Here is a 25,687-nt window from a genome sequence, read left to right as displayed (position 1 = left end):
CACACTCTTCCATTATCATTGTAAAAAAATAAATGTTTAACAACTAATAGTTCCTGGTTAAACTAGAACGAAAACAGAGAAGTCAGATTGACATTATGAATGATTATAACGTGCGTCAAGTTGTAACATACTAACTGAAAGGAGGACTTAAACATTGAAATCATATCAACCACTGAATAACTCAATGGAACATGCAAATAAGATACAAGAGTGCATGAACATTTTATTGTATGTTAAATGTGAAACTTTCATTCAATATTGGTTAACAAAATCATGCTAAGCCAGACCATGTTTAATATATCATATATATCAAAAGTGCCAGGTAAGAAAATATTTTGGGAATACTATATTAAAAGCAAACCTTCAGGTGTGATAACAGATCCACAACAGTAATCGTACTTGGTTAGCAGTCGCTCGAATGCTCTGGATTCTCGTACAGATAGAGACTTTTTGCTGTAGACACTACGAGGTTTATGACATTCATAGCATCTTACAATTTTTCTCACATTCTGGGCTACAAGTCCTTGATTTCTGACTCCCTGGAAATAGTTAAAGAAAGGTTTAGAATATATGCATCTGACATCTTTTGAGACATTATGATTTATAACTATCAATGGAAATGTGAAACATGATAAATGTCTTATATCAATGAGTGTCAGGGGTACTTTAATTATTTCCAAGTTTGACAATGAGTAGCACATAAGTCATTAATAAATGCATATATTGTTTATTATGTTACAATATAAATGAAAAGTGTAAACAAACACATTAAACTTTCATTTGAATGAAGAGCTAAAACTCTAAAAGAATATAAAGCTAAACACTACAGCTCTCAGAGCTCTGCACTGAAGTATAATCCGACATCATTTATGCCAGGGGCAAACAGTTATTGAAATACCTGTCACTGAGACAAGATCTAAATTAAATTTGGTATACCTGGATTTCCTCAGCAACCGCTTTAGCTGTCTGTGTTTGGGACGATGGTCTATCCACCTCAGTCGTTTCTGTGTTGATGACATAATCAAATGGCTTATAGTGAGCTGGATCGTTGCTCATCATTGGGTCTGGAAGCCATGGCAATTCTGTGTCTGACATCTTGGCTACACAACATGTTCGATTATCACACTTCTTAATTTGAAACCAGTAGTGACGTTCTCTACAGTGAGTCCTAAGAAACTCATGGTAATCTACAAAAAAGATCATTGGTTGTCAGAGCGTTTATAGGGAAAGGAAAATTCACTAATTTGAAAACTATTATAAAAATCATCACGTTTGTCGTATAATATAGTGTTTAAATGTCCTCTTGTGTCTAATATGGATACAAGAATGCAATGTTTAAATCAAACAAAGGATAAATATGTCAAAGATGTTTTTTAATCTACAATGCCAGGATGGCTCAGAAAATTATTTTTAAAGTTCATTAACAATTCAACCAAAGTTTGTACAAAATGAAGAGTAATTTCCCCTTTTCAATGAATTTTCAGTGCTTACTTATGAATTTATTTCTCTTTAATCTTTCAATACAGTTAAATAAAAAACAACTTTCAAATTTGACAAACGATTAATTTCAGTGTTTATATGAAATGGATGAACAATTTTTGAAAAACAAAATTTTCCTTGTGCCATTGCACCACTGCCTGTTTTTTTTTTATTAAAGGACACCCTCTTTTAATAATAGTATTTTTATTTATATTCAATTCATTCTGCCGACCCAGATATTTTATGTTGGGAGTTCAATTTTAAATAAAAATATAGGTGTACCTAGTTTTGACTTCACATTCTGCTGTGTGTACTTTCCGAGTTCAAGATTGCCATCGACACATGTTAAGACCTGCCGCTCAAATGCATTGATATCCACCTCTTGAGCTGCATTATGGACAGTAAAGGGAACTTCTTTAAGTTTCAGTCTGGATGTTCTTTCCCCTAAAACTGTTTTCAGTGGTTTTACAGACTCCATCCATGCCTCTTTAAGATTTGGGTATTTTGTTGATTTAGTACGAATGTCATTCATTGAATTTGCAGATCGCAAAACTTGTTCCATGGCACTTGTTGACTCTTCTCTCATCAGAGATATATTCTGGATTGCAAGATTTAAAATGGACATAATCCTTTCTGCTGGATTGGTCCATGAATTTCCTGGGGCAGTGCGACCAGCTATTAATGTGTCAACCCCTAACTTTTTGAAAAGTACAATTAAAGCTAACTTCACCGAATGATAAGTTATACGATGATCAGGGCCCCCATCAGAAAATATCATCAACACTGGCATAGTTGGCTTCTCCTGTAGGATATCTTTGATTTCTACAGAATGTCTCCATGGGGTGCTTGGTTCGAATACTGAGTCTTTATATGTCACATGGACTTTACCTCTGTAGAAGGAGCCATCTTGATTTTCAGGGAGGTTAACTTCTAGACACACCGAGGGGATCAAGGAACCTTTGCTCCCCAGGTCATGATCCAACGCTGACAGTACAGAAGTAGTCGGAACAATTAACTTTTACCCCGTACACCAGTTGACATAGCTACTAGTAATAGTTGTCTTTAAAAAAAAACCTGTATAAACACGATAACAATAAAGCCGGAAGTAGTGGTGGCTAGGCCATTATTCCGAATTGATCTAATCTGGACATCTTCATATACCAAGGCCAAAGTCTGAATACTTCACAATTTTTTTTAATATTCTGGTCTAATCATTTGGCCAAATGATATAAAGGATTTAAGATATTTAGAAAGCTTTTAGAGGAAATGTACTAATCTCTTTATCACAAAACAAAAGGAGTAGACAAACTTTTTTATGACATTATTGCCATGCTTGTTATACAGTCTGTTTTCATTCTTGTGAATATACATTTGTAATTGTGATTATTGTGCTATATGCATTGATTGTTATATGAATTGATCATTTAAATGTGTGAAGGCCTTGTATGAGATTAACAATTGTATGTTAAATGAGTTAAAAAAAAAGAATTTGTTATTATTATTATTATAATCGAGCATATAATGGTCGGTGCTTTTCTCAATGTAATGTGATTATAGAATAAAGTGTATGCTTAGACGGTAGTTTATTAAATCATTCAAAAAGTTGGTGCACCTTTCACATGTTTCATCACTTAAATCACACAGGCTAGATGTGTCAGTTTAGTTTCGAATAATGAGTTGAATGTCCCTTTGGTATCTTCTACCTCTTATGTTCTTTCCTTTAAGCTTAACTATTTAGATTTACTTTAGTTTGAAAGTCTTTCTGGCATCTATCGCCCATATTGTGTTCGGTTTTTATTATTTTGAATTACTCATCTGATAATTAATTTAGCAAAAGGAAATTTAAACCATGATAAATTATTATCCGTAAAATAACACCAAATTGACTATTTAGAATTACTTATCTGATATTTTTCAAATAATAAGGCACAACATATCATAGTCAGTAAGTTCATTTTTAAATGCCGTTAAAACATACGAACAATTGACCCGCATGTACTGACATCGGTGACACTTTTTATCTGTTTCTATTGTACATTGTCAACTATAAACTTCGGAGAAAATGGTGGACAATGAAATCTTTAGTCATTTAAATTAAGGATACACATGTTTTGTTAAACTCCAATTTGATTTCTTGTAGACTAAAACTATTCGACATGTAATTTTAGAAAATATAGAATGTGAAATAAATTCATTTCTGCCAATAAAGCTTCGCAATGTCTTTAAATGGATTTCATTGTATTGCACGCACAAAGAAAAACCATTACCAAATATCAAAAAGTTCCGTTATGAAGTTAGTGAAACAGCCAGACACACAGGCATACACAAGTATAATATAAATCAGATCTTTAGGGTTAACAGTTTGTCATACACTGGACCATTATAGATCTTTTAATTGAGAATGGGAAAGGTACTGAATATATCCCAGAAAAAGAGGTAGGGTAATTTTCTCCTGACTTTTTTTCCATTTGATAAGATAAGTTAATCATGTTTTTAAAAAGTCCGATTGCTGCTTATTATAGTTCATGAATATACGTCACATCATCTATTTTCATACCTTGAACAGGTATTTCTACAATAAACAAGGTCAAGACTATTTATTTTTTGTTTTTATCAATACTAATTTTGTTTGTTAATGCCCCTTAAAAGTGTTCAAATATGATTCATTGAGTTATCAACTAAAAGATCGTTCAGTTAGCGTGTTAATGTTGGTAAGGAATTGTAGTGTACATGTATTATATAGCTTTATTTAACTTAAAACTAACAAAAAAAAATATTATTAAAACAAAACACATTTAATTTAATTTATGGACGCGGTAACGATGTCAGAACTAGTACACAGTTTTTTGTTTTGAAATATTCTGCTATGGCATTTTTTCGTTATGTGTATATTACACAAACGACGGTATGTCTTCATTGCTATACATGATCAATTCTCGTGGTATTGGTTAATATGAACAAGCACCTACTTAAGTTTGACAGCAAATTTTCCTTGCATATATATGATAAATGTAAACACAGGAATATGAACAAAGGTGAAGAGTATATATAGGAATAGAAATTAGGTAAAGAGTATGGGTAGTAATAGGAACGCACGTAATAAGCAACACTTTTCTTTTTTTCTTTAATGAAATGATATATAGTCAAAATGATGCAGAATGACTCTTTGAATTAAACAAACATCCAAAATAGATAAAAGGAACCATTAAATTTTAACATTTCAACACAAAAAATGCAAAAAATCTGCGTGAGATGTAACCCTTTCGTAAAAACAATCTATCATTTAATGTATAGTACTAAGTGCTACTGATAGAGCAACGGCGGAGACAAATTTGTTATAAATCACCTGTATACAATGTAGGTAGAATTAAGTGATGTACTACTATTTGTTAAAAAAGTTTTTTTATGTATTGTATTGATTGATTGATTGTTGGTTGCTTAACGTCCAGTGACAAATATTTCATGCATATTCAGGACGAGTACAAGTTCACAATAAAAACAATAGGTAGGTTGATACATTAGAGGCCATCTGGGATGATGGTCGGGGAAATTTGGACTGCCACTGGAAAATGAGGGTATATTGGATAGGGACAGAAATTTTGCCTTGCAACAGGCCACCTACGGACCACTCAAAGAGTTGTTGCAAGGGTTCTTAACATGCAAAGAGCGTGGCACTCTCTTTACACGAGGCATCGGAGTTAACGTCCCCCTTCTGACCGGACGTGACTGCGAACTTTATACATCCCGCACAGCCAAACGGACGCCCCACTTCGGCAAGCGTTTTACTGCCGGTCGGGAGAAGACCAAGTGACCATATTTCTATACCCCAGTCACCCTTGGGGTTTTATGTATTTTAAAAACACTGACTACGTCCATTCCATTTCTTAGGAAACAAGTTGTATTAATTACAATAAATTTAAATAACAACAAAAACCATAACTTTGTTTTGGTTTGAAATTTTCTGTGTTCCCTGCTTTCCCCCACCTCAAAACACAGTTAATTTCTCATACTTGTCTTTCATCTTTTTTTTTATTTTGGGGGGGGGGGGGGGGGGTGAATCAAATTTTTGTCAGACATATCATAATATATATATCGAGATAATGATTTTAAAAAAAAATCTTGTTTGTATGGTAAATTTTATAGTTTGCTATAATTCTAGAAACAATATCTCACTGTACAAACATAACTTAGTAAACATTTTAGAAAGATGTTCAGTTCAAGTGAGCAGTTTTAAGATGGCACACATTCATTGTCTTTTTGTATATTATATCCAAAAGATAGAAGTTCAAATTTGTCTTTTGTACCATTTTTTTGTTACGGATATCGCTATTACTCCAACAATGAAGTTGATGAAATTGACAAAAATGAAAGTTGGTATATTACAATGATTCTGTAATGCTATACTAGTCAAAAGAACACCTTACCAATGTTCGATACTTCACAATTATAATAATATTGTAAAAAGATATTCATTAATTGTTATTGTGTATTCAAAACCAATATAATTACAAAAAAAAATCCATGTAGTTTAGAAATAAGAAATCTGGTTTGCAATATAAATGTTGTCCTTTAAACACCATGTTTGTTCTAACAGCCCACAAATAATGCAGCAATTGTGTTCGCAAACATGAATCTTTGAATGAAAAAACACTATCAATAAGATGTTTCCTAATTGGTTATTAATCTTTAATCAGTCAATGTAAGAGATGAAACAAGTCAAGTGAACTTAAGTAGCTCAAGTAAATGCCTTCAATAAAGGCGAACAAACTATCTTATTAAAAAAAAAATTCTCTTTGATATATTTACTCAAACATAAAAAAAAATATATTAAAAATTAAAATTTATCACATTGTAATGAACCGATGGAGATTTCTGTTAGTATTGTCGTTATCATGCTGATCCATTCCACAATTATGTTCACCGTTTGTAGTCCTGTTGACCATCAGCTCTGGTACGCAGGCGCATTAGGAGTGATTTGGTGTGAGTACATGTTCCATGTTCCTGTTTGTGGCGGATATATATATCCAGTTGTTGTGTTTGTTTGCTGGTAATTGTACCGTCCTTGACTTTCATAATGTCTATGACCAGTTGCTGAAGGATACTGCGTGGCTGTTGTAGTTGGTGGTATAAGTCTGCCTCGTTCATTTGAACCTCCTATAACAAAATATAAAATCATAATTACGTTTACCTTACTTTTAATTTGATATATATTGGGAACAGATGACGTAAAAACCAATCACATTCTTGTTAAGTATTTGTCTTCTTAAATTAATACATTTTGTCATTTGAAATGAAGCTACTTGTTTTCGCAGAAGATTTGAAGAGGTTCAATCTGGATCTTATTACCAACTAACCTTTTTGCTGCCCGAAAGGGCTAAACTTACAATTGTATAAATACAAAGTCAATACAAAACTGATAGCAGATGTATAAAACTGCAAATTTTTAACATAAAAAAATTAGAATGAACCATAAGCGTTTGAAAATTGGGCATCACCAAGTACTGGAGTCGAAATAAAATGCATCATCCTATGTCATTAATAGAATAATATATTTAAAAAATATGAGGTTGTTTACAAAGACCTGCTAACCTGAACAAGTATTAAACAAGAACTGAGAGATGTGTAATGCATAGGAGGCACAGAAAAAAACGTAGTCAATAAATCTTCACTTAAAGTTTGCATATGAAAAAGTATCGTTATATGGTTATGTCTTTATAATTTATTATTTTATTATAAGAGAGGGGCGAAAGATACCAAAGGGATAGTCAAACTCATAAATCTAAAACAAACTGACAACGCCATGGCTAAAAATGAAAAAAGACAAACAGAAAAAACTATAGTAAACATGACACAACATAGAAAACTAAAGAATCAATAACACGAACCCCACCAAATACTGGGGGTGATCTCAGGTGCTCCGGAAGGGTAATCAGATCCTGCTCCACGTGTGGCACCCGTCGTGTTGCTTATGTGATTACAAATCCGGTAAATAGTCTAATTCGGTAGGTCACATTCATGAAAGGGAAGGGGATTGTAGTTACGACGTAAGGAACATATCCGATATCATTGGTGAAACAGTTATTCCATATTATCTGTTCAGTACAAAAATTGTTGGAACTATTTTGAATTCTTCAAAACACAAAAAATCTGTGTGATAAATGTGATAAGGAGAATGCAAAACAACGACATGCGGATTCAACAAAAGCATATTTATACCCCGAAAAAATTCTGGTTTTGATAAAGTACTAGCCTTAACAAATACAGTTGATTTATTCGTATGAAGATACCTGTTTTGTTTAGCTATATCTACATTTGGTTATTGCAGGCAATTTCAAAACCAGGTTAAGATGATCAACGATTGAACCTTATTCCCAAAGTGTGTTTAGAACGTGCGTGCAATTTGGGTACTCTTACTTTATATCATTAACATTTAAATATTTTGCAACAATTTACTAAATTGACAAGGACAGACAAAACAAAAGAAATAAAATATATGCTGGCAAATATTAATTCAAAGTAAAATAAATAGATCTAGACATAATACCCACTCAAAGCTGAACTCAGGACAGGTGCTTCGAGATTATAAAAAACATAAAGTCTAAAAGTAAACATACGAATAGAACCAACAATTATGGAATTTTTAAAAATGTTCACTTACTGATAACAAATGAATCACTCCGATGCCGTCTTCTACATAGGGCAACGACTATGATGATAAGCACAAAAAATGCAGCAGCACCCATAAATATTCCTATAATCGCTCCTGCATCTTTACAGCAATGTTTTAAACCATATAAATTAGTTGAACCACAGCAACCAGTGAGGCAGAACTCATATATCGAGTAATCATAGTAGAATATCATGGATGATACTCTGTGTTTATAATAGCATGATCCTGCATTACTTCTAGCTGCAGTGTTAAAAAAAAATCAATTCCCTCAACAATATGTAATGAGAATAAGTAAATAATATCACAAACAAAAAAAGACTCTGATGAAAATTCAAAACGGAAAGTCCCCAATTAAATGGGAAAATCATAAGCTCAAACACATTAAACGAATGTATAACAAATGTCATATGTTCTTGTGTAGAAAGTGGCTGATTAAACTTGGTTGTATAGCTTATATTCTAGGGTAGATTGTAAGAAATTGTTATAATTCATGTCATTTTGCCTAAAACATTTTGATGAAAAAGAACAGTTTCTGTTATCCATGTACAGCATATCAAAGACAAATGATTTCATCGTAAACATATGTATAAGGTATTTATATTGAATATCGCCTATGCCTACGTGGTTACAGCCGGTCAAATATACGAGGGAAGTAATAAGTAATAGACGTAAACGGTATATTCAAAAGAGGCTGAAGATTCCCAGAGAAAAATGAAAAAGATCTGACATTGACATGGCAGATAATTGCAGATAAGACAATTAACCTAAATATCTCTTGTGAGTTGCAACATAAACTCTTCTCTAAAAAAAGATATGTTTACACCGTACAGTAAGACAGAGCGTATTTTGAATTGACGCCTGTAAAACGACAATCCGTCAATTGAATAATTGAAATCAACACAAATTTATTATATTTCTAGTTTTGTTTTTACAAGTTTTGGAGAACGAAAATATTTATCAGCGTTCAGTTCAAACATACAAATGTTAGATTTAAGAAATGTTTCTGTGTATTACTGTTCGAGCTTATTCTGTTTGATATGCTTTAAAACAACCCATTTAAAATTATTGCGTTAAGGTCAGTAAGTACACAATACGTATGATAAACTTACCGAAGATTGACCATAGTAATACAAGTATCCTCATATTTCTATTTGTATGAACGGGTACGTCTCATATATTTTGAATTTCGTTTTTAGTTTAGTTCCTGGTTACACGGAAAGGCGTAAGGTTTCACTTCCTTATATGACTAATAATGTGTTCTATTGATAATTATGAAATGGAAAATTATTGATACATGTTGAATTGTTATTTATTATAACTTCCGTGATATGAAGGTCGTAAAATCAACAACAATTATTTCAAAACATGTTTTATTATTCTGTTTATTTAACTACTTTGTACTCACAAAGACAATGATTTGTTCGTTAAGGTGAATTTGAATTTTATAACAGGCCTTATACATGGAGCGAACATATGCTTAGGCGGGAAAACTCGCAATTATGTATCAGATGAGGTCGGCGTCAAACAAACTTGTCCGCTAGTGAGGGTCTTTGAACTCACAGCCTAGTGATCACTTAAAGTAGACTAATTAGACAAAATTACACCCAGCCATCTGGGATGATGGTCCGGGAAATTTGAACTGCCACTAGAAAATGAGGGTATATTGGATAGGGACAAAAATTTTGCCTTGCAACAGGACACCTACGGACCCCTCAAAGAGTTGTTGCAAGGGTTCTTAACGTGCAAAGGGCGTGGCACTCTCTTTACACGAGGCATCAAATTTTACGTCCCCCTTCTGACCGGACGTGACTGTGAACTTGATACATCCCGCACAGCCAATCGAACGCCCCACTTCGGCATGCGTTTTACTGCCGGTCGGGAGAAGACCAAGTGACCATATTCGATAGTTTGCAATACGAACCAAACGAGGTTTAAAGGATTAAATTTGTTTTCGGAAGGGATAGCAGAAACAATGACGAAAGCTAGCGTCCGATCATGATCATCGATATTGGATCATTTACAAACTTGTACCTACACGAACAACTGGAAGTGTGAAATAGGTAAACCATGACATGTTCATTTTTCTGGAGCATTTTATATTACCATCGGGTTTTGTTTGAGTTCTTGTTGCTGATTGATTAGAAGTCTTTGGCTATGTAATGTTTTACTGAAACTGTTATAAATGAAACAACTATCCACCAAAGTATAAATAAAGCGAAAGTCCCTACATAATAATTTTAAAACAATTCAATTGAGAAAACTATCGGAATAATTTATAACAAAATATTAACGAAAAACAAATATGACAGACATGAACTAACGACAACCACTGAGCTATGGGCTCCTAATGTTTTTTTGATTTTTGTTTTTTTATTATCGCATTAGAAATAAGCAAAGGTGTTAAGGTCAATGAACAATGAAGCAACTATCCCCCAAAGCGGTAATGACGTTGACAAGATGATCATACAGCGCACAGACTTCATGAATGCTAAAGTAGTTATACCTATCAATTCCCAAGCTTTAAAAATGACGACTTGAAAAATATGACATAATTTAAACGAGGATAATCACGTTCTTATTGATCTCGGTTTGATTTTCAAGAAACAGTTATAACAGTCATAAGCAAACGACAACCATTGAAATATAGGTTTATGACACATTTAGTGTAGATCGTTAAATTACCTCAAATTATTATATATCCAAAAAAAAATATTTAGTCTAATCCACAAGGAAATCATTTAATTTTCAATAAAACATTAAAGGTGAAATGAAATTCATAAAAGTAAAGAATGGTTAATAAAATAAAAAAATGTAAAAGACGCATATTTCAGAGACACCACCCAAAGCAAAGATCATGAAACAGTTTATTCATACAAGTTCATCGAACTGGAAACCACACTAAATTCAGAAACACACTAAAACATAAAAACAAAAACAAAAATACACACGCTTAAAAGATGCTGGATGTTCATAATTTGGGGCAACCCCCTTAAATAACCCTAGCCAATGTTGAAAACAAAACACCCAACAATACGCACTATAAAAGCTCAGCCGAATGCATACTAATGCATGGTCACTGAATACGATTGTTTCAATATAAGTAAATAAAGTTTATATTAATTAACTGTATTTCATATTTAGATAATTATATATCTATAGCGAGAAAAAAAAGCTGAAAGTATAGCATAATAGAACAATAAAACAACAAACAATTCTGTAGAAAGTCGTTGTTGTATTATAATAACAGTTGAAAACTAATCAATGTAAGGTCTTCTTTGTAGACGCATTCGCAATATATTGTGACGGGCTCTCATTACCAGTTCCAATTTATGTGTCCTGTGTTATTTCGTGACTTTGATACTGCTTGAGACCATCAGATGACAGATTCGACGGTGAACCTGGTCTCACTAATCTGTCTCGTTCAGACGACACATCTGAAATAAAACTAATTTGTATTAATTAACATTAATAAAGGCAACAGTAGTATACCGCTGTTTAAAACTCGTAAATCGATAGAAAAAAAAACAACAAATCCGGGTTACAAACTAAAACGGAGAAAATGCATCAAATATCAGAGGAGAACAACGACACAACATTAAAATGTAACAGAAAAATAAAATGCATAACCCTTTATTGATTTTTTAATTTATATGTGTGTTTGTGTTTATTGTTTTATTCCCATTTGTTATCTTCATAAAAATACAATATAGTAATTCATGAAAAAAAGCTCGAAAATGTAAAAAACACAGGAAAATGTCGTCTGAACGTTTTTGTAACTCTACAATTTGATCATTACATGCTGCTAACAAAGCCAAAGCCCTGTGTTCTAGACCGTACTTTAACCTATAATGGCTAACTTTTACATATTGTGACTAGGATGGAAAGTTGTCTCATTGGTAATGATACCATATACACTTATATCCATAAACAAGCCTTAATAAGAAAATATTCACGCTAAAAAATATACTTTTATGTGTGTCATAATGCAATACTATGAAAAAATGTTTGGTAACGTTTACAGATCAAATTCACATATATGTATGAACAAAATACGAAACAAAAGTATATCTTGCACAAAAAGGAAAACAACACATTACGTGTGTTAGAAAAGATTTTCTGGATTTATCCCCATTAGGAACGTTGAAAGCTGAAAATTTGAAAGCATAGAATGTAAAGGAACCAAAATCATACCATTAACAAGTAAAAGTCTACGTCGTTTTTGTCTATACACGAAACCAGCAGTGACTACCAGTCCAACGAAGAGCACCAAAGCAATCAGAATTCCAATTGTAGCTCCAGTAGAGTCACAGCACTGATTAATACCACCACGTTTATAGGCGCCACAACATCCAGCAAGACAGTACTCATAATGCGTCGTTGTGTTTGTATAAATTCAAACGGATTTGGAGTGAACACGTTCATATGTTCATAGTAGCATGATCCTGCATATACTTCAGCTTCAAAGAAAAAAAGCGTCTTTTGTAACACCCAATCAATGACAATAAATTACAAATAGGCGAATTCCATTTATTAATAATCTTGCAAATCTATTTATATATATGTACTGTTTACGACACTCATAGTTATAAAATAAAAGCGGAAATAAAAAATGTATATCCAAATAGGTATTTTATGTAAAGACACTAAAAAGGAGTAAGTACTTGAATAACACGTTCATTAACTTTCGCTTCGGGAGATATGAAAATTTGTTCACGATCAAAAATTCATATTTCCCTGTGGCGATGCCCTCATGTAGTATAAATTTTCTTAGCTGAACACCATGGGAAGAATAAACTAAATGTATAATACTTTCATATCTATATGAAATTCCGTTCTGTCTACTTGGAACATGTTATCTTTGATTTTAACGAACTTAGTGATATTTCTATTCTAAAAAAAAAATAGGGAAAAAGCGGAACTGTCTAGGATCTGTCCTTGTCTTGTAAAAACATGATATCAAGCTGATAATTTAAAACTTGCAATTTTGCTAATAAAAAATTCTAATTTCATATATTTGATGTCTGAATCATTAATAAAAATGGCAGAAAACTTATAAAAGTATCAAGACAGAATTATCATGCAAACGTATGTTCATACGCTGAAGGACTAATCTTTCCAATAATTTTTATCAAAATTAGATTCATTGGCAATATACAGTATATCTACATTATATGTTCTCTATGCCAAATGTTAAGAAAGCTAGGAAACCGGCAAATACCTTGTTCTGGATAAGTTTTTAATGAAAGAGGAGTAACCTTTTCTTAACTAATTTAATATCGATAAAGCTGTCAGATCTGTCTTTCCAGTTGTATATCAATATTACTGTAAACGCATTTCAAAGAATAGAACATTGTTTTATAAGTAATGATTTTAATGCACAGTTTGAAAACACTACATCATTCATTAGGAAGTTCTAGTCCAAATTAGTTATATATGATTTGTATTCAATTACTATACATGAACAAAATATTTGTGATACAAATACAAATTTCATTAAAACAGTATTTAAAACTTACTGATTAACGACAATAATATCCCTTTAATCATCTTTCTCGAGTTTTCTATTTTAAACTGGTAACTCTATTAAATGTTCTCGTTGCCCTCGCGAGTAACAATCAAGGCGGAAACTTGTTTCGTGTTTCCTGCCATCTAAATAGTATAATAGAAAAATGCTATTTAATGGGAAACGATGTCATTGCAATGAATAGTTTGAATTTAAAAATATGTGAAGTGCGACCTGAACCGAATACAATACTTATATATTTTGGTAAAGGGTAATAGTTGAAAGTTTGTTTAATTTCAATTTGATCAGATATATATTGAGCTAGTATATAACATTGTAACGTGTGCATACACAATCTTTTATCAATTAACATTGCATAGACAATGACAAGATGACTGAAATTGGAATCACGGTCTTCGAAATTTCTTTCAAAACAATATATTTTGCACACACAAAGAAGTGAATGCATTATTTTACATCTATTTCATGATGTCTCATTCTTTATTGATATTAACAATACCGGTACCAATTTGTTCTGCACCAGATGCGCATTTCGACAATACATGTCTCTTCAGTGATGCTCGTTGCCAAAATATTTGAAATCCAAAGCTTATATAAAAGATAAAGAGCTATAATCCAAAAGTTAAAAAAAAATCAAAAAAGTATAGCCAAACCCGTGATAAGTATCCCGATATATTCTCTTTTTTCTTTTAACCATTTTGGTTCTTTTATATTAATTGCCTGATGAGTATAACTGCATATAAGTTTTATTTTGATTGATTTGCAATACGCTTGTTTCCAATCGTTATCTGTCCGACAAGGAGTTTGGTTTCAGGAGACATTTTTTGACGTCATTTGTGCGTTTGTTTGGCATAAAATCTATGTCAATTCATTGAGCTGAGTGATGAATATGCTCATGTGGATAATTGTTTAATTACTGTTTATTAAATGATACAATTAATATGTTTTATTATACAAGGTTTGATTATGTACATATGCATAAAGACCGGTATTTAAAAAGGGTCAAGCAGTCAAAATTGCCCCAACACTGCAAAGGTACAAGGATCCAGTTACAAAGTAACCCATAAAACGTTACATCGACTATCTTTAAATTTTTTTTCCCCAAAATATTGATATTTGAAATAAGTGTTGATAATTAAATCACAAAAATACTGAACTCCCAGGAAAATTTAAAACGGAAAGTCCCTAACCAAATGGCGAAATCAAATGATAAAACACATCAAACGAATGAACAACAACTACCAAATTGTTGCTTTGGTAAAAATACACACAAAGTGTGTTAACACACTGTTTTCTTCGCTATCTCGGACATTTGAAAATGAACCAAACACAAACATTACCTTCCATGTAAACACAATAAAATAAACAATAACACTGTCTTTACAAAGAAATAAGACATGATAAGGCTGATATGTGAATTTTCCTACTAAAATACAAATGCTAACGATGAGCTTTTTCATTCCTTTTTGGACAAAATATATAAAAAGCCTAACCCACAAATAAAGACCTCTAAATACATAAAATAAAAAGTGTTTAATGTCATATGAGAACCGATAGTATCCGTATTCTTATTCTTCAGTCAATCTTGTAGGGTAAATGTAAGAGTCAGTAAGAACTGCGTTCCATTTTCTCCTGGAGATGAATTTAATTCTTGTTAACCATGTTAACCTTGTCCAAAAGAACACCTGACAATATATATATTTTTGGTTCGATGTTAAAATCTTTTACATAGATAAGTTCTTAGATATTTGAAGCATCATGTATTTTTTTTTAAAGCAGTTTGATTTTATTTAGCAAGGCTAGAATCCCTGGTGATTTAGGTAATTTGCATTGATTATCATACTATCAAGTCAATTGACCATAACTCTTCCATTTCATTTACATAAAGCCACAAATTATGGTGCAATTCTTGTCAACATGAGTGATTTAATACTTTAACTGCTTTTTCTTAATAATTTAAAGCAAAATCATGGTAAAAACGATAATCAGAGCACTAAAAGATTTCACGGAAAGCTCTTTTAAACAAATGAAAAAAAAGACAGTTCGATTCAAAATCCTAATGCTCCAATTTGAAAATGCTTATTGCATGTTTTGTCTTTAACCTGTATTCTTGAGTATATCGGGCACGTGCTTTTATATGTACCCTTATAATCATAATGAAATACAAGCACATAAATGTGCTGGATCCGCATATTTAAGCATTTTTAATGTTGTTGGAAATCTTACATGCTACTCATGACAACACATCACAAAAAAATCACAAAAATTTGAACATCCACACAAGATTAACAAGGAATTCTTGCAAAAATTGCAAGAACTGACTTTTAAAGTGTTAAAAGCTTGGCGGCCATCTTAATTTTTCCATTAAACTTAAGGTATGAAATAAAAAAATCATAAGCTGGAATAGTTTTAACTTTGTATTTGTTTGGCTTTTTAACTATTTTGATCTGAGCGTCACTGATGAGTCTTATGTAGACGAAACGCGCGTCTGGCGTATAAAATTATAATCCTGGTATTTTTGATAACTATTAACCACCCACCTGGACGATTTTTCAAATTTTGCATGTTTTTTATGGGAAACAAGCTCATAAGTCGTGCATCAACTACACTGTTGATCCACTTGATTGATCTGTCTGGATATAGATATACCTTTATTTAAATAAAAGATGTGCACTCCAAGGACCAATAAATGTTATCTATTGAATACTAGGATTACAGTTAGTTTATTTCCTACCTGTTGTAATCAGTTTTAAATTTTAATGGATAACAAATTAAATAATCTCCGTTTATTATTATATTATGCCTTTATGTTACATTGAACAATCAATACAATTTAGTTTTCTCCGTTGCTTACTAAGTGATGTTTTAATGGGTTTAGAATTTATTGCATTGTCCCTAAATTGCTGTAAATATGGACTGAACACTTTTACCATAAAGCAAAACAGTATCGTTCAAATAGAGAACCTCGTCATTTAACTGTCATATGATTTAATTTTGCGCAAATAAAAAATGAAAATCAATGCTATTTCTACACGTAATTAATATTACTTGCCAATTTTCAAAGCAAGAAAAATGTTAGGCTTTAGTTAACGGTCTCCATAATGATAGTACTAAAGATTATAGTTTTGGTAAATGTAATTCTTTTACATGGAAGCGCATTAAATGTTGAATTTACGTTTGTACCAGCGGCAACAGAAAATCATCTAGAACAAACCATGTACAATGTGATAACACCGTCCCTACTCTCTGATTGCGCTGTACAATGTCTGCAAGATTTCATGAATATATGTTCAAGATTTTTATGGGAGTCAGTTACAGAGAGATGTATGTTACAATCAGATAATGTTACTTCTGATCTTTCTTCACAAATCAACGATAAAGGAAGATCCACGCTGTATTTCTATAACCATCATGGTGAGAAAATATTTTATTTATTATTGAGTCGATTTATGATTTGAACAAATTGTTGCAATTTAACATACTTAATTTCATTATCGTATGTCATTTGAATTTCTACCCTGATCCTTTTAGCGTATGGTGTACGTGTAGTTAAAACAAAATTTTCAAATATTCAGATATTATTACTGACCAAGAATACACAAAGTAAGATAACAAACAAAAAGGGAATCGCGTGGTCTTGAAAACGATCTAGAACGACTACGTCAAGAGAATATGCGTCTTTTGAAAAATACAAAGCATCCCTATGTGAATACCTACTCAATCAAAATGTCGGTTTAGGTAATACGACACAATCGGTATTTTTACAAAAAAGACAGGCTCTTTAGTATTACAGATCAACGCCTGCCACAAGCATGTTTGTCAGAAAGAAGGCCAAATATTTATGCAATCGATGTAAAAAAAAATTTCTAACACTTTCGTTACTTGTGGAGTTCTCAAATGGGGTAATTTTGGACTACTTGTAGTCGTTTATGTGCAAGTATGTCTATTATCAACAATTTTGACAAAATATCATAATTGAATGAAGATGGTATCTCTACATTATTTTTCGCATTGGAACCAAAAGGTAATATCTGGAAAAAAAAAGAAGGAACATAAGTCTTGCAGTCAATATATGTTTTTTTGAAAACACATTACCGCTGCACTTTGCAAAAGTAGTGGTTTTTTATTGCGTTCTCAACGACAAATTGCTAAACGAGTAGGTCTGGTAAAGGTCGATTTTGGCCTCAAAGATTTTGGACACTTTTTGAATACTTAAGTGTCTATTTCATTTGATTCAATAAGTTTTTGTATTGTCAAAAACAGCCCATATCTATGTATCAGAAGCATATTACTTTGTACTAAATAACTTAAAGTTTACATTTTTACAATTTTGTAAAACTGCCACATTTTGGGGCCAAAAAGGGGTCTTACTGGACCTATTCCTTTGACTTTAATGTTAGTTTAATAAAAAAAAAGTTGTATGATTGCCAATGAGACAAATCTTTACAGAGACAAAATGAAATAGAAATTAAAAACTGTAGGGGTTACTTCACCGTATGATCCTGGTTTTTAAAATGGTCGAGACTTAATAAAGGTGGTTTTCGGTAAATGATTATAAAAAAGGGAAATAAATTTCTGAGTTTCATGATCGATGTTAATCATTAAATTTTTCCTTAAGTTCAATTTAATTTGAAAACGCACGTTTAGTTGTATCCCTCTTCTTTTAAATAGATAAACAGAACTTTGGTACTTTACAATAATTGAAAAAAATATAAAATGTTATTTTTTGGATGCATTAGAATACTTAAAGTTAAAATAAAGTCAAACGGCATATTATGCTTTTACATTTGATATGAATGTTTGAATAAAACATATATATATATATGTTACTTAAATTCCTTGCCACATGCCAGGTATATGAACTCGTCCCACGATTGTTATAATCATTTACTTTTAAACCAACTATAAGGAAAGAACATATTTGTTCCTTACGTCGTAACTACAATCCGCTTCCCTTTCATTAATGTGACCTACCGAATTATACTATTTACCGGATTTGTTATCTCATAAGAACACGACGGGTGCCACATGTGGGGCAGAATCTGCTTACCCTTCCGGAGCACCTGAGATCAACCCTAGTTTTTGGTGAGGTTCATGTTGTTTATTCCTTAGTTTTCTATGTTGTGTCATGTGTACTATTGTTTGTTTGTTTGTCCTTTTCATTTTTAGCGGTAGCGTTGTCAGTTTATTTTTGATTTATGAGTTTGACTGTCCCTCTGGTATTTTTCGTCCATCTTTTTGTACATTCAAATTTTATACTATTAATGTCATCACAACAACTGAACAAATATGGTTGTATCAACACCTTACAAACTACTTTGAGTTCAAACTGACCTTTGCAGTTTGAAAAGTTTTAAGGCATGTTTTCAACTAAATAAGATATAAATGGATTTTGTTTGTTTTATGAAGAGATTTGGATTGACATTTTTTTGTGCAGAAATACCCGTTAAAGTCCGGAAAAAGATTCTCTCTTTCTGAAACACAAACTGAAAGCGCTTGTCGAAATAGTTACTGGTCGATTTTTTTGTCTGGAATCGTGACATTTTTCCATATTTCTATCTTTAGGTTGCACCATCGGATATGACTATGACAGACAGACGCACACATGTATAAAGATGGTCCATGATTATATGAACTGGAATACTGCACGGGAAACTTGCCAGGCAGATGGCGCCGATTTGATTTCCATTTCTTCACTAGAGAAATGGCATTTTGTTGTCAATTATTGTGGAGACAGTATGTTTTTTAAGTCTACATTTTTTACTATATTATTTATCAAATCCGCTCCTCTTTTTCAAACACGGTTATATATGTATTCGCGATAATTAATAAGACTGCTATGTTTTCATGGTAAAGTATTGTATATAATGTAATATTTCCCGTTATTGTCGTTTTTTAATAGCACAATTATCATGTAGGTTAAGGATCGGCACAGCAGAGACAACCTTGAAATACTAAATACTAAATATATCGAGCAAAAATTAAAAAACGATTCTTACACAAATGAGAAATAGGATAACCACTATTGATTGGTTTTTAATCTTACCTTACGGTCGATGGAAGTGGTATAGCATGAAGGGTTCATCCATAGATGAATTTATGAATGAATAAAATCTAAAAATATGTCATTTTATTGTTTTAGGATGTAAGAACAATGGTCATTGGATAGGACTATACAACAACACTTGGTTAACTGGCGAATCATTCACAAATACTTACGATATTCCTAATGATCGTATAAGGTTGGACACAAACGATACGTGCGGTCGCTTGCGCACATATTCGCAGTACAAAATATTTGGAAGTCGAAGCTGTAGTACCAGCAAACCATTTGTCTGTGAGATACAAGTTATTTAAACAAAAACGTGTGAATTTGATTGAATGTTATCTTAAAACATAATTCTAAACTTGCTGACATAACATGTGATTTGGGATTTTGGCAATTACACTGAACCTCCTAATCTTTATTTACATATTCATGTTTATTCAGTAATGGAGTTGATTGATTATTGGTTGCTTAACGTCCAGTGGCAAATATGTCATGCATATTCAGGACAAATACAATAGGTAGGTTGTTATAATAGAGGCCATCTAGGAGGATGGTCGGGGAAATTTGGACTGCCAATGGAAAATGAGGGTATATTGGAGAGGGACAGCAATTTTGCCTTGCAACAGGCCACCTACGGATCCCTCAAAGAGTTGTTGCAAGGGTTCTTAACGTGCAAATAGCGTGACACTCTCTTTACACGAAGAATCGGATGTAACATCCCCCTTCTGATAGGACGTGACTGCGACCTTGATACATTCCACACAGCCAAACGGACGCCCCACTTCGGCAAGCGTTTTGCTGCTGGTCAGGAGAAGACCGAGTGACCACATTTCTATACCCCCAGTCACCCTTGGGGTATCAAAATACAGAGGTTCATGTAATATTCAAGTTCTAACTTCAGGTGTGTCACCTTTACAATTTATTTTTCTTAAACATGTACAGTTCTTCATTTGAAAATGTGCATTTGTAAAATAAAAACATTTGCTCAATAGATTTTTTTCATCTATATCCTTAAAAAAACCAGCTAGTAATTCATTTAATTGGAATTTCATTAATAAATCTTTTAAAACAGAAAGCACAAGTGAATATGTGAGCTACAATGTACGTCATCTACATACTTGGATCATAAACTCTCAATCGTTGATGAAATATTATTTTTATATTAAGAACCCTGATAATTATGTTATATGCAATCATATTCTCGCTGCGTTGAAGACCCCTTTGTGGCCTCTGGCTGATATCTGCTTTGATCGGGTAGTTGTCTCCTTGACAAACTCCTAACTTTAATTCTCAATTTTATATTCCTTTTCTTTTGGAATATTGTATTGTGAATACATGAATTGATATACCATGACCATATATAAATACATAGCTAGAAGAAGCAATAGAAATTCACACAAAATGCATTTAAAAAATACAAATGATTAAAAAAATCTTTTAATACTAGCTATTTGGGAATCATCAACAATGACCAAATAATTGCCCGTGAACACTGTTATTTCGTAGTGCATTTCCTTAAGACAATAAATTCAAATTAAAAAAAATTGCAACTGCTTTTTCTCAAAAAGATTTTTACAGTGTAGTGTACTACTAGTGGGACAAATAATATCAAAATTTTAGAAACTCTTACCAGCTCTAATTCAAAATATTGATAATTCTGTGACAAAGGGGTCTAAAATTCAGTTTGAAAGCTTCAGACGTACTTAATTTTGACCTTTTTTAACTGGACCAAATCACTACTTAACATAAAGAATCAACATCTAAATTTTTTAAACATCTAATTTCATCCCACTACTTGACAATTCATGCATTAAATATTAAGAAATAATTTTGAACTATTATGCATACAAATGTGTGTAACTTATTATGTTCATGTGCAAATAAGAAAAAAAAAAGAAATTTATGTATATATTTTTTTCAAAACCTATGCATTTGTTATACAGATAATTATGTTTGAAAATCTTAATGGTCAACTTCTTTCTTTCTGAAATTACTGATATGGTATAATTGCATACAAGTTCAGAACAGCTCATAGTACTTACTCTTCACAAATATATTAGTATGTATAGAAGGTTTGTTCTCATCTTGTGTTAGCGGCTCTATTGATAAACATTAAAAGCATACAATGTATATGTTTATTCCACATAAGACACATGTATGGGGAAGAGAGCTATGACCTCACAAAAATGTTTAAACCATTCGATTATTTACAACTGTCCCGAGTAATGAGCCTTTCGTCAAGTTTTGACACATGTCTCCCAATTTCCATTCTTAATAATTTGTTATATTATCTTATATTGTATGTGCAAGCGCTACACTACACTATACCTGCTATATAAAAGATGCATGCTTTTATTCGCCTTTTTAGAAGACTGAGCACTAGATCTTGCATTTATTAAATCAGAGGTGATGCCACTAAAACGGTCATTTATTCTTTCTCCTTTGAAAACAAATGATGAGGTAAAGTCAAAATATCAGGCTTTTATCATAGCCAGTCGGTAACATTGAAATGCGGTCTTTGTCGAAATACAAAGTCTATGATGTTTCAAATTGTTTCTTTTCTAAAATTATATCTGACGATGAGAGTAAGGAACTTTCAATCTTAAAAAAAAGTTAAAACAATCTTCAAAAGAAGCCATTTTGAAATGGTATCCTGCCACTAGCAGTAAACCGTTCATCTTCTAATGAAGAAATGTAAAGCGTATACACCTATACCGTATTACAGGCGAGAAATAAAAGGAGAGTAGCGTATGTGTCCAATGATTGGCGATTAGGTGATTGACAACCGCCTCCATTTGGGATTTTTTTTTTGGCTTTGGCAATTTTCAAAAGAAATAACATCCAAACTGTAGATTGGTTATATTCGCAAATTAGGATGTTGTTATACTGTTTTAACTATTACATTCACAATCATATGTATAGAATAGAAAAATAGAAAAGACCAACAATAAAAGGTCATAAAAGAGAAACTTTACAGAAACTCTTCTAGTTGGCATCAGATGTTACAGAATTGTAAGCAGATCCTGCTCAACAAATAATATATGTTATACCAGTCGTGATACTTCAGAACTATAATTACTTTAATTGTCCTTTTCAAGTCGAGCGTTACATAGGTCTTTTATAGACGAAAAACGCGAATCCTGGTATTTTTGATATGTTTATTCAGTTAATAAGTATTTTCTAGTATTTAGGCATCATAACACATTGTAAAAGGAAAATGAACATTTTTATGTAACTGTTAGATGAAACAAGAAACGAAGAAATCGAGGAAAAGGGTAAGATGACAAAACATGTCAATTTATATATATTTTAGAAAAGTTATGAAAATCAAATGTGTGTTATCCATGTATTATCTTCACTGGGGAATCAATGGATGAATCGATCGGTCTGGGAATATATATGATAGTATTTGAAAAATGGTCGTGAACTCTAAGGAAGTGCATACGTTTACTGAGTAAATGTTTTCTATTGAATACTAGCATATCAGTTAGGCTTTTTACTGATAATGGAGAAAAAATGGAACACTTTCCGTTTGCGATATTGCTAAATCTATTATGCATTTATATCACAATATAACAATCAATGTAATTTCGTTTTTTACTTTACTCAATAAGTGGTGATTTAATGAGCTTAGAATATATTTCATTGTCACTCAATTGTTTTAGATATGGATTTAGTACTTTCATTAAAACAAATATTTTTTGTTCAAATATAGAACCTCGTCATTCAACTGTTATATGATTTAATCTTGCATAGGCGATGCTCAAATAAAAAATGAAAATCAATGCTAATTCTACACGCAATAAATTTGTCAATTATAAAGCGAGACAGGCTAAATGCTTAAATTAACAGTCTCCAAAATGATAATTAAAAAAGTTATAGTTTGGGTCACTACAATCATTTTACATGGAAGCGCATTAAGAAATTTTGAAGTTACTTTCGTACCAGCGGCAACAGAACATTATATACAAAACACCATTTACAATTTGATAACACCGTCTCTACTCTCTGATTGTGCTGTACAATGTGTACAAGATGCGATCAATATATGTTCAAGATTTTTATGGGAGTCTGACACAGAGAGATGCATGTTACAATCAGATAATGTTACTTCTGATATTCCTACACAAATCATCGTTAAGGGGCGGGCCTTGGTTAAATGTCCACGGACTTTTCAGAGCTCCCGAAAAAGAAAACTGATTTCATAGAAGAACTGTCTTATCAACGTATTTATTGCGACAAGTAATTGATAAATAATCTACCTAAAAGTATTTATCTTGAAGTAATGGTAAAGATGAGTAAAGAAGAGTCCTATAATGAAAACTCGGCAAGTGACCAAACAACAACAAAAATGGCGTCGTATGCGGACGCCTCAAAAACTGAAAATAATAAGAGTAAAGCTCAAAACAGTGACTATGGGTTTTCTGCAGGCAAACCCGTATTTATATTAGAGACTGATCTTTTCGGAACTATAAAGCCAAAACCTGTAGACCTTTTAAATCATGCAGAGTTGTACAGTGATATTGGCCATGTAGTTGAAGAAAGCCATTTGAAAGGTCTTCAAACGGTTAATGGAATGTGGCGGATTTATCTTGATAGTGAGTCAGATAGGGAACATTTGATAGCTAATGGTCTCACTATCAGGAAAAAACACATCCATGTATATGATATAAACCCAAAATTTGTAGTTAAAGAACACATCAACTACTTACGCATCCGGATAAAAAATGTACCCTTATCTGCTGACGACAACCAAATTGGTAGATTTCTTGAGACCAGACATAATCTCATAATTCACAACTTCAATCGTGAAAGACTACGTATCAACGGATTTCTTACTAACTGCCAAACCGGAGACCGGTTATTTATGGTAAGCCCAGTACCTGGTATACAGCTACCTAGATTCATTAGTATATGAAAATACAAAGCGCTACTCATCCACAAAGACCAAATTGTAGTAAATCCTTATGCTAAATGTAACAAGTGTTTACAGACGGGACACAAACAGGAGTCCTGTGACAATGACTTGGTGTGCAACTCCTGTGGCAAATCAGGTCATAAAGCCAAAGAATGTCAACAACCGATGGACGATCCAACAGCAGATCAAGATCAGAATCATTGTGATTCGAGTGTTACTGATAGTGTACCTGAAACTGATAACGTTGATAACGCTCAAGATGAAACTAAAGATAAGCAACCTACGAGTGAAAGTAGTGATGATTCAAATGATGAAAGCGAAGATGATGAACAACAATTGGTAGTCCCCAAAGAACCTAAACAAAATACTGCCAACAATGAGCAGACAAACAAAAAAGAAAAAAAGACAAATAAAAAAAATAAAAAAAAAATAAATCAAACAAACAAAATCAGCCCAAGTCAGCTTCTGGACCCATGGATCACTATATGAACTTTAAAGATCCGAAAACTTCAAGCCAATCAACGGGGAAAAGGCAAGCAACAACACCGACTGATAAACTAAGTAGTCGAGCCGACAAAACAGAAGACAAATCCCTTATTAGTGTCCTAGTTAACTTTAATGTACAGTAGTGTAATTTTCAATGCACAGTTTTTGTGCTTGTGTATATATGTTAGTTATATTTTTATCTTATCTGAAAAATGTGAAAAAAATAATTTATTGTGTGATACAATAATATTAGATTGTATACACTCTGTAAGGAAAAATATACTAAATGTTGATATGAAATATTTTATTTATATGATTATCATGAAAACAAATGAACATGATCAAATAGTTGATCCATTGAAAGTTATTATCATCGTTTTATTAACCATGAATCAATTCAAAACACCTGTAAATCCCAATCTGAATGGTGTCAGTTTGATTGGTAAATTGACTAACTGTAGCTGCGTTCCACATCACTTAGTTGATGAAATCAGTTCCTTGAAATATGAAATCCATGTTAAAAAAATATGTCCATTCCTCACATACATGTACATGCATGTA

General features: G+C 32.3%; 3 protein-coding genes and 1 long non-coding RNA gene across 4 annotated transcripts; 1 reads left to right on the top strand and 3 right to left on the bottom strand.

The window, feature by feature from the left end:
- Positions 1–323: 323 nt before the first annotated feature.
- LOC139495880 (uncharacterized) lies at positions 324–2,525 on the bottom strand. Its single transcript, XM_071284287.1, has 3 exons — positions 1,762–2,525; positions 937–1,187; positions 324–539 (listed from the first exon to the last, which is right to left on the bottom strand). Exons 1-3 carry the CDS (start codon positions 2,267–2,269, stop codon positions 345–347), a joined length of 954 nt encoding a protein of 317 aa, XP_071140388.1. The 5' UTR covers positions 2,270–2,525; the 3' UTR covers positions 324–344.
- A 3,611-nt stretch (positions 2,526–6,136) lies between these two features.
- On the bottom strand, positions 6,137–9,395 carry LOC139495881 (uncharacterized). The gene is made up of 3 exons (XM_071284288.1): positions 9,259–9,395; positions 8,138–8,389; positions 6,137–6,633 (listed from the first exon to the last, which is right to left on the bottom strand). The coding sequence occupies exons 1-3, from the start codon at positions 9,290–9,292 to the stop codon at positions 6,422–6,424; spliced, it is 498 nt and encodes a 165-aa protein (XP_071140389.1). The 5' UTR covers positions 9,293–9,395; the 3' UTR covers positions 6,137–6,421.
- Positions 9,396–11,318: 1,923 nt separating this feature from the next.
- Positions 11,319–13,745, bottom strand: LOC139495879 (uncharacterized). The gene is made up of 3 exons (XR_011657490.1): positions 13,666–13,745; positions 12,341–12,606; positions 11,319–11,583 (listed from the first exon to the last, which is right to left on the bottom strand). It is a non-coding gene; the product is annotated as an uncharacterized lncRNA (long non-coding RNA).
- A 10,271-nt stretch (positions 13,746–24,016) lies between these two features.
- Positions 24,017–25,129, top strand: LOC139494415 (uncharacterized). Its single transcript, XM_071282579.1, has 2 exons — positions 24,017–24,382; positions 24,716–25,129. The coding sequence occupies exons 1-2, from the start codon at positions 24,017–24,019 to the stop codon at positions 25,127–25,129; spliced, it is 780 nt and encodes a 259-aa protein (XP_071138680.1).
- Positions 25,130–25,687: the final 558 nt, after the last annotated feature.

Source organism: Mytilus edulis, chromosome 11 (assembly GCF_963676685.1).
Source record: "Mytilus edulis chromosome 11, xbMytEdul2.2, whole genome shotgun sequence".
In the NCBI taxonomy this organism is placed as follows: Eukaryota; Metazoa; Mollusca; class Bivalvia; order Mytilida; family Mytilidae; genus Mytilus; species Mytilus edulis.
This window is presented reverse-complemented; position numbering and strand designations above follow the sequence as displayed.

Excerpts from the sequence above, each read along its gene's own strand:
- LOC139495881 (XM_071284288.1), bottom strand. The coding sequence starts at position 9,292 with ATGAGGATACTTGTATTACTATGGTCAATCTTCG. Across the intron at positions 8,390-9,258 it reads ATTACTATGGTCAATCTTCG|CTAGAAGTAATGCAGGATCA; the intron begins GTAAGTTTATCA and ends TTAACACTGCAG. Across the intron at positions 6,634-8,137 it reads GAGTGATTCATTTGTTATCA|GAGGTTCAAATGAACGAGGC; the intron begins GTAAGTGAACAT and ends ATTTTGTTATAG.
- LOC139494415 (XM_071282579.1), top strand. The coding sequence starts at position 24,017 with ATGAGTAAAGAAGAGTCCTATAATGAAAACTCGGCAAGTGACCAAACA. Across the intron at positions 24,383-24,715 it reads TCAGGAAAAAACACATCCAT|ACGGGACACAAACAGGAGTC; the intron begins GTATATGATATA and ends AAGTGTTTACAG.
- LOC139495880 (XM_071284287.1), bottom strand. The coding sequence starts at position 2,269 with ATGCCAGTGTTGATGATATTTTCTGATGGGGGCCCTGATCATCGTATA. Across the intron at positions 1,188-1,761 it reads GAATGTGAAGTCAAAACTAG|ATTACCATGAGTTTCTTAGG; the intron begins GTACACCTATAT and ends TCTTTTTTGTAG. Across the intron at positions 540-936 it reads CGGTTGCTGAGGAAATCCAG|GGAGTCAGAAATCAAGGACT; the intron begins GTATACCAAATT and ends AACTATTTCCAG.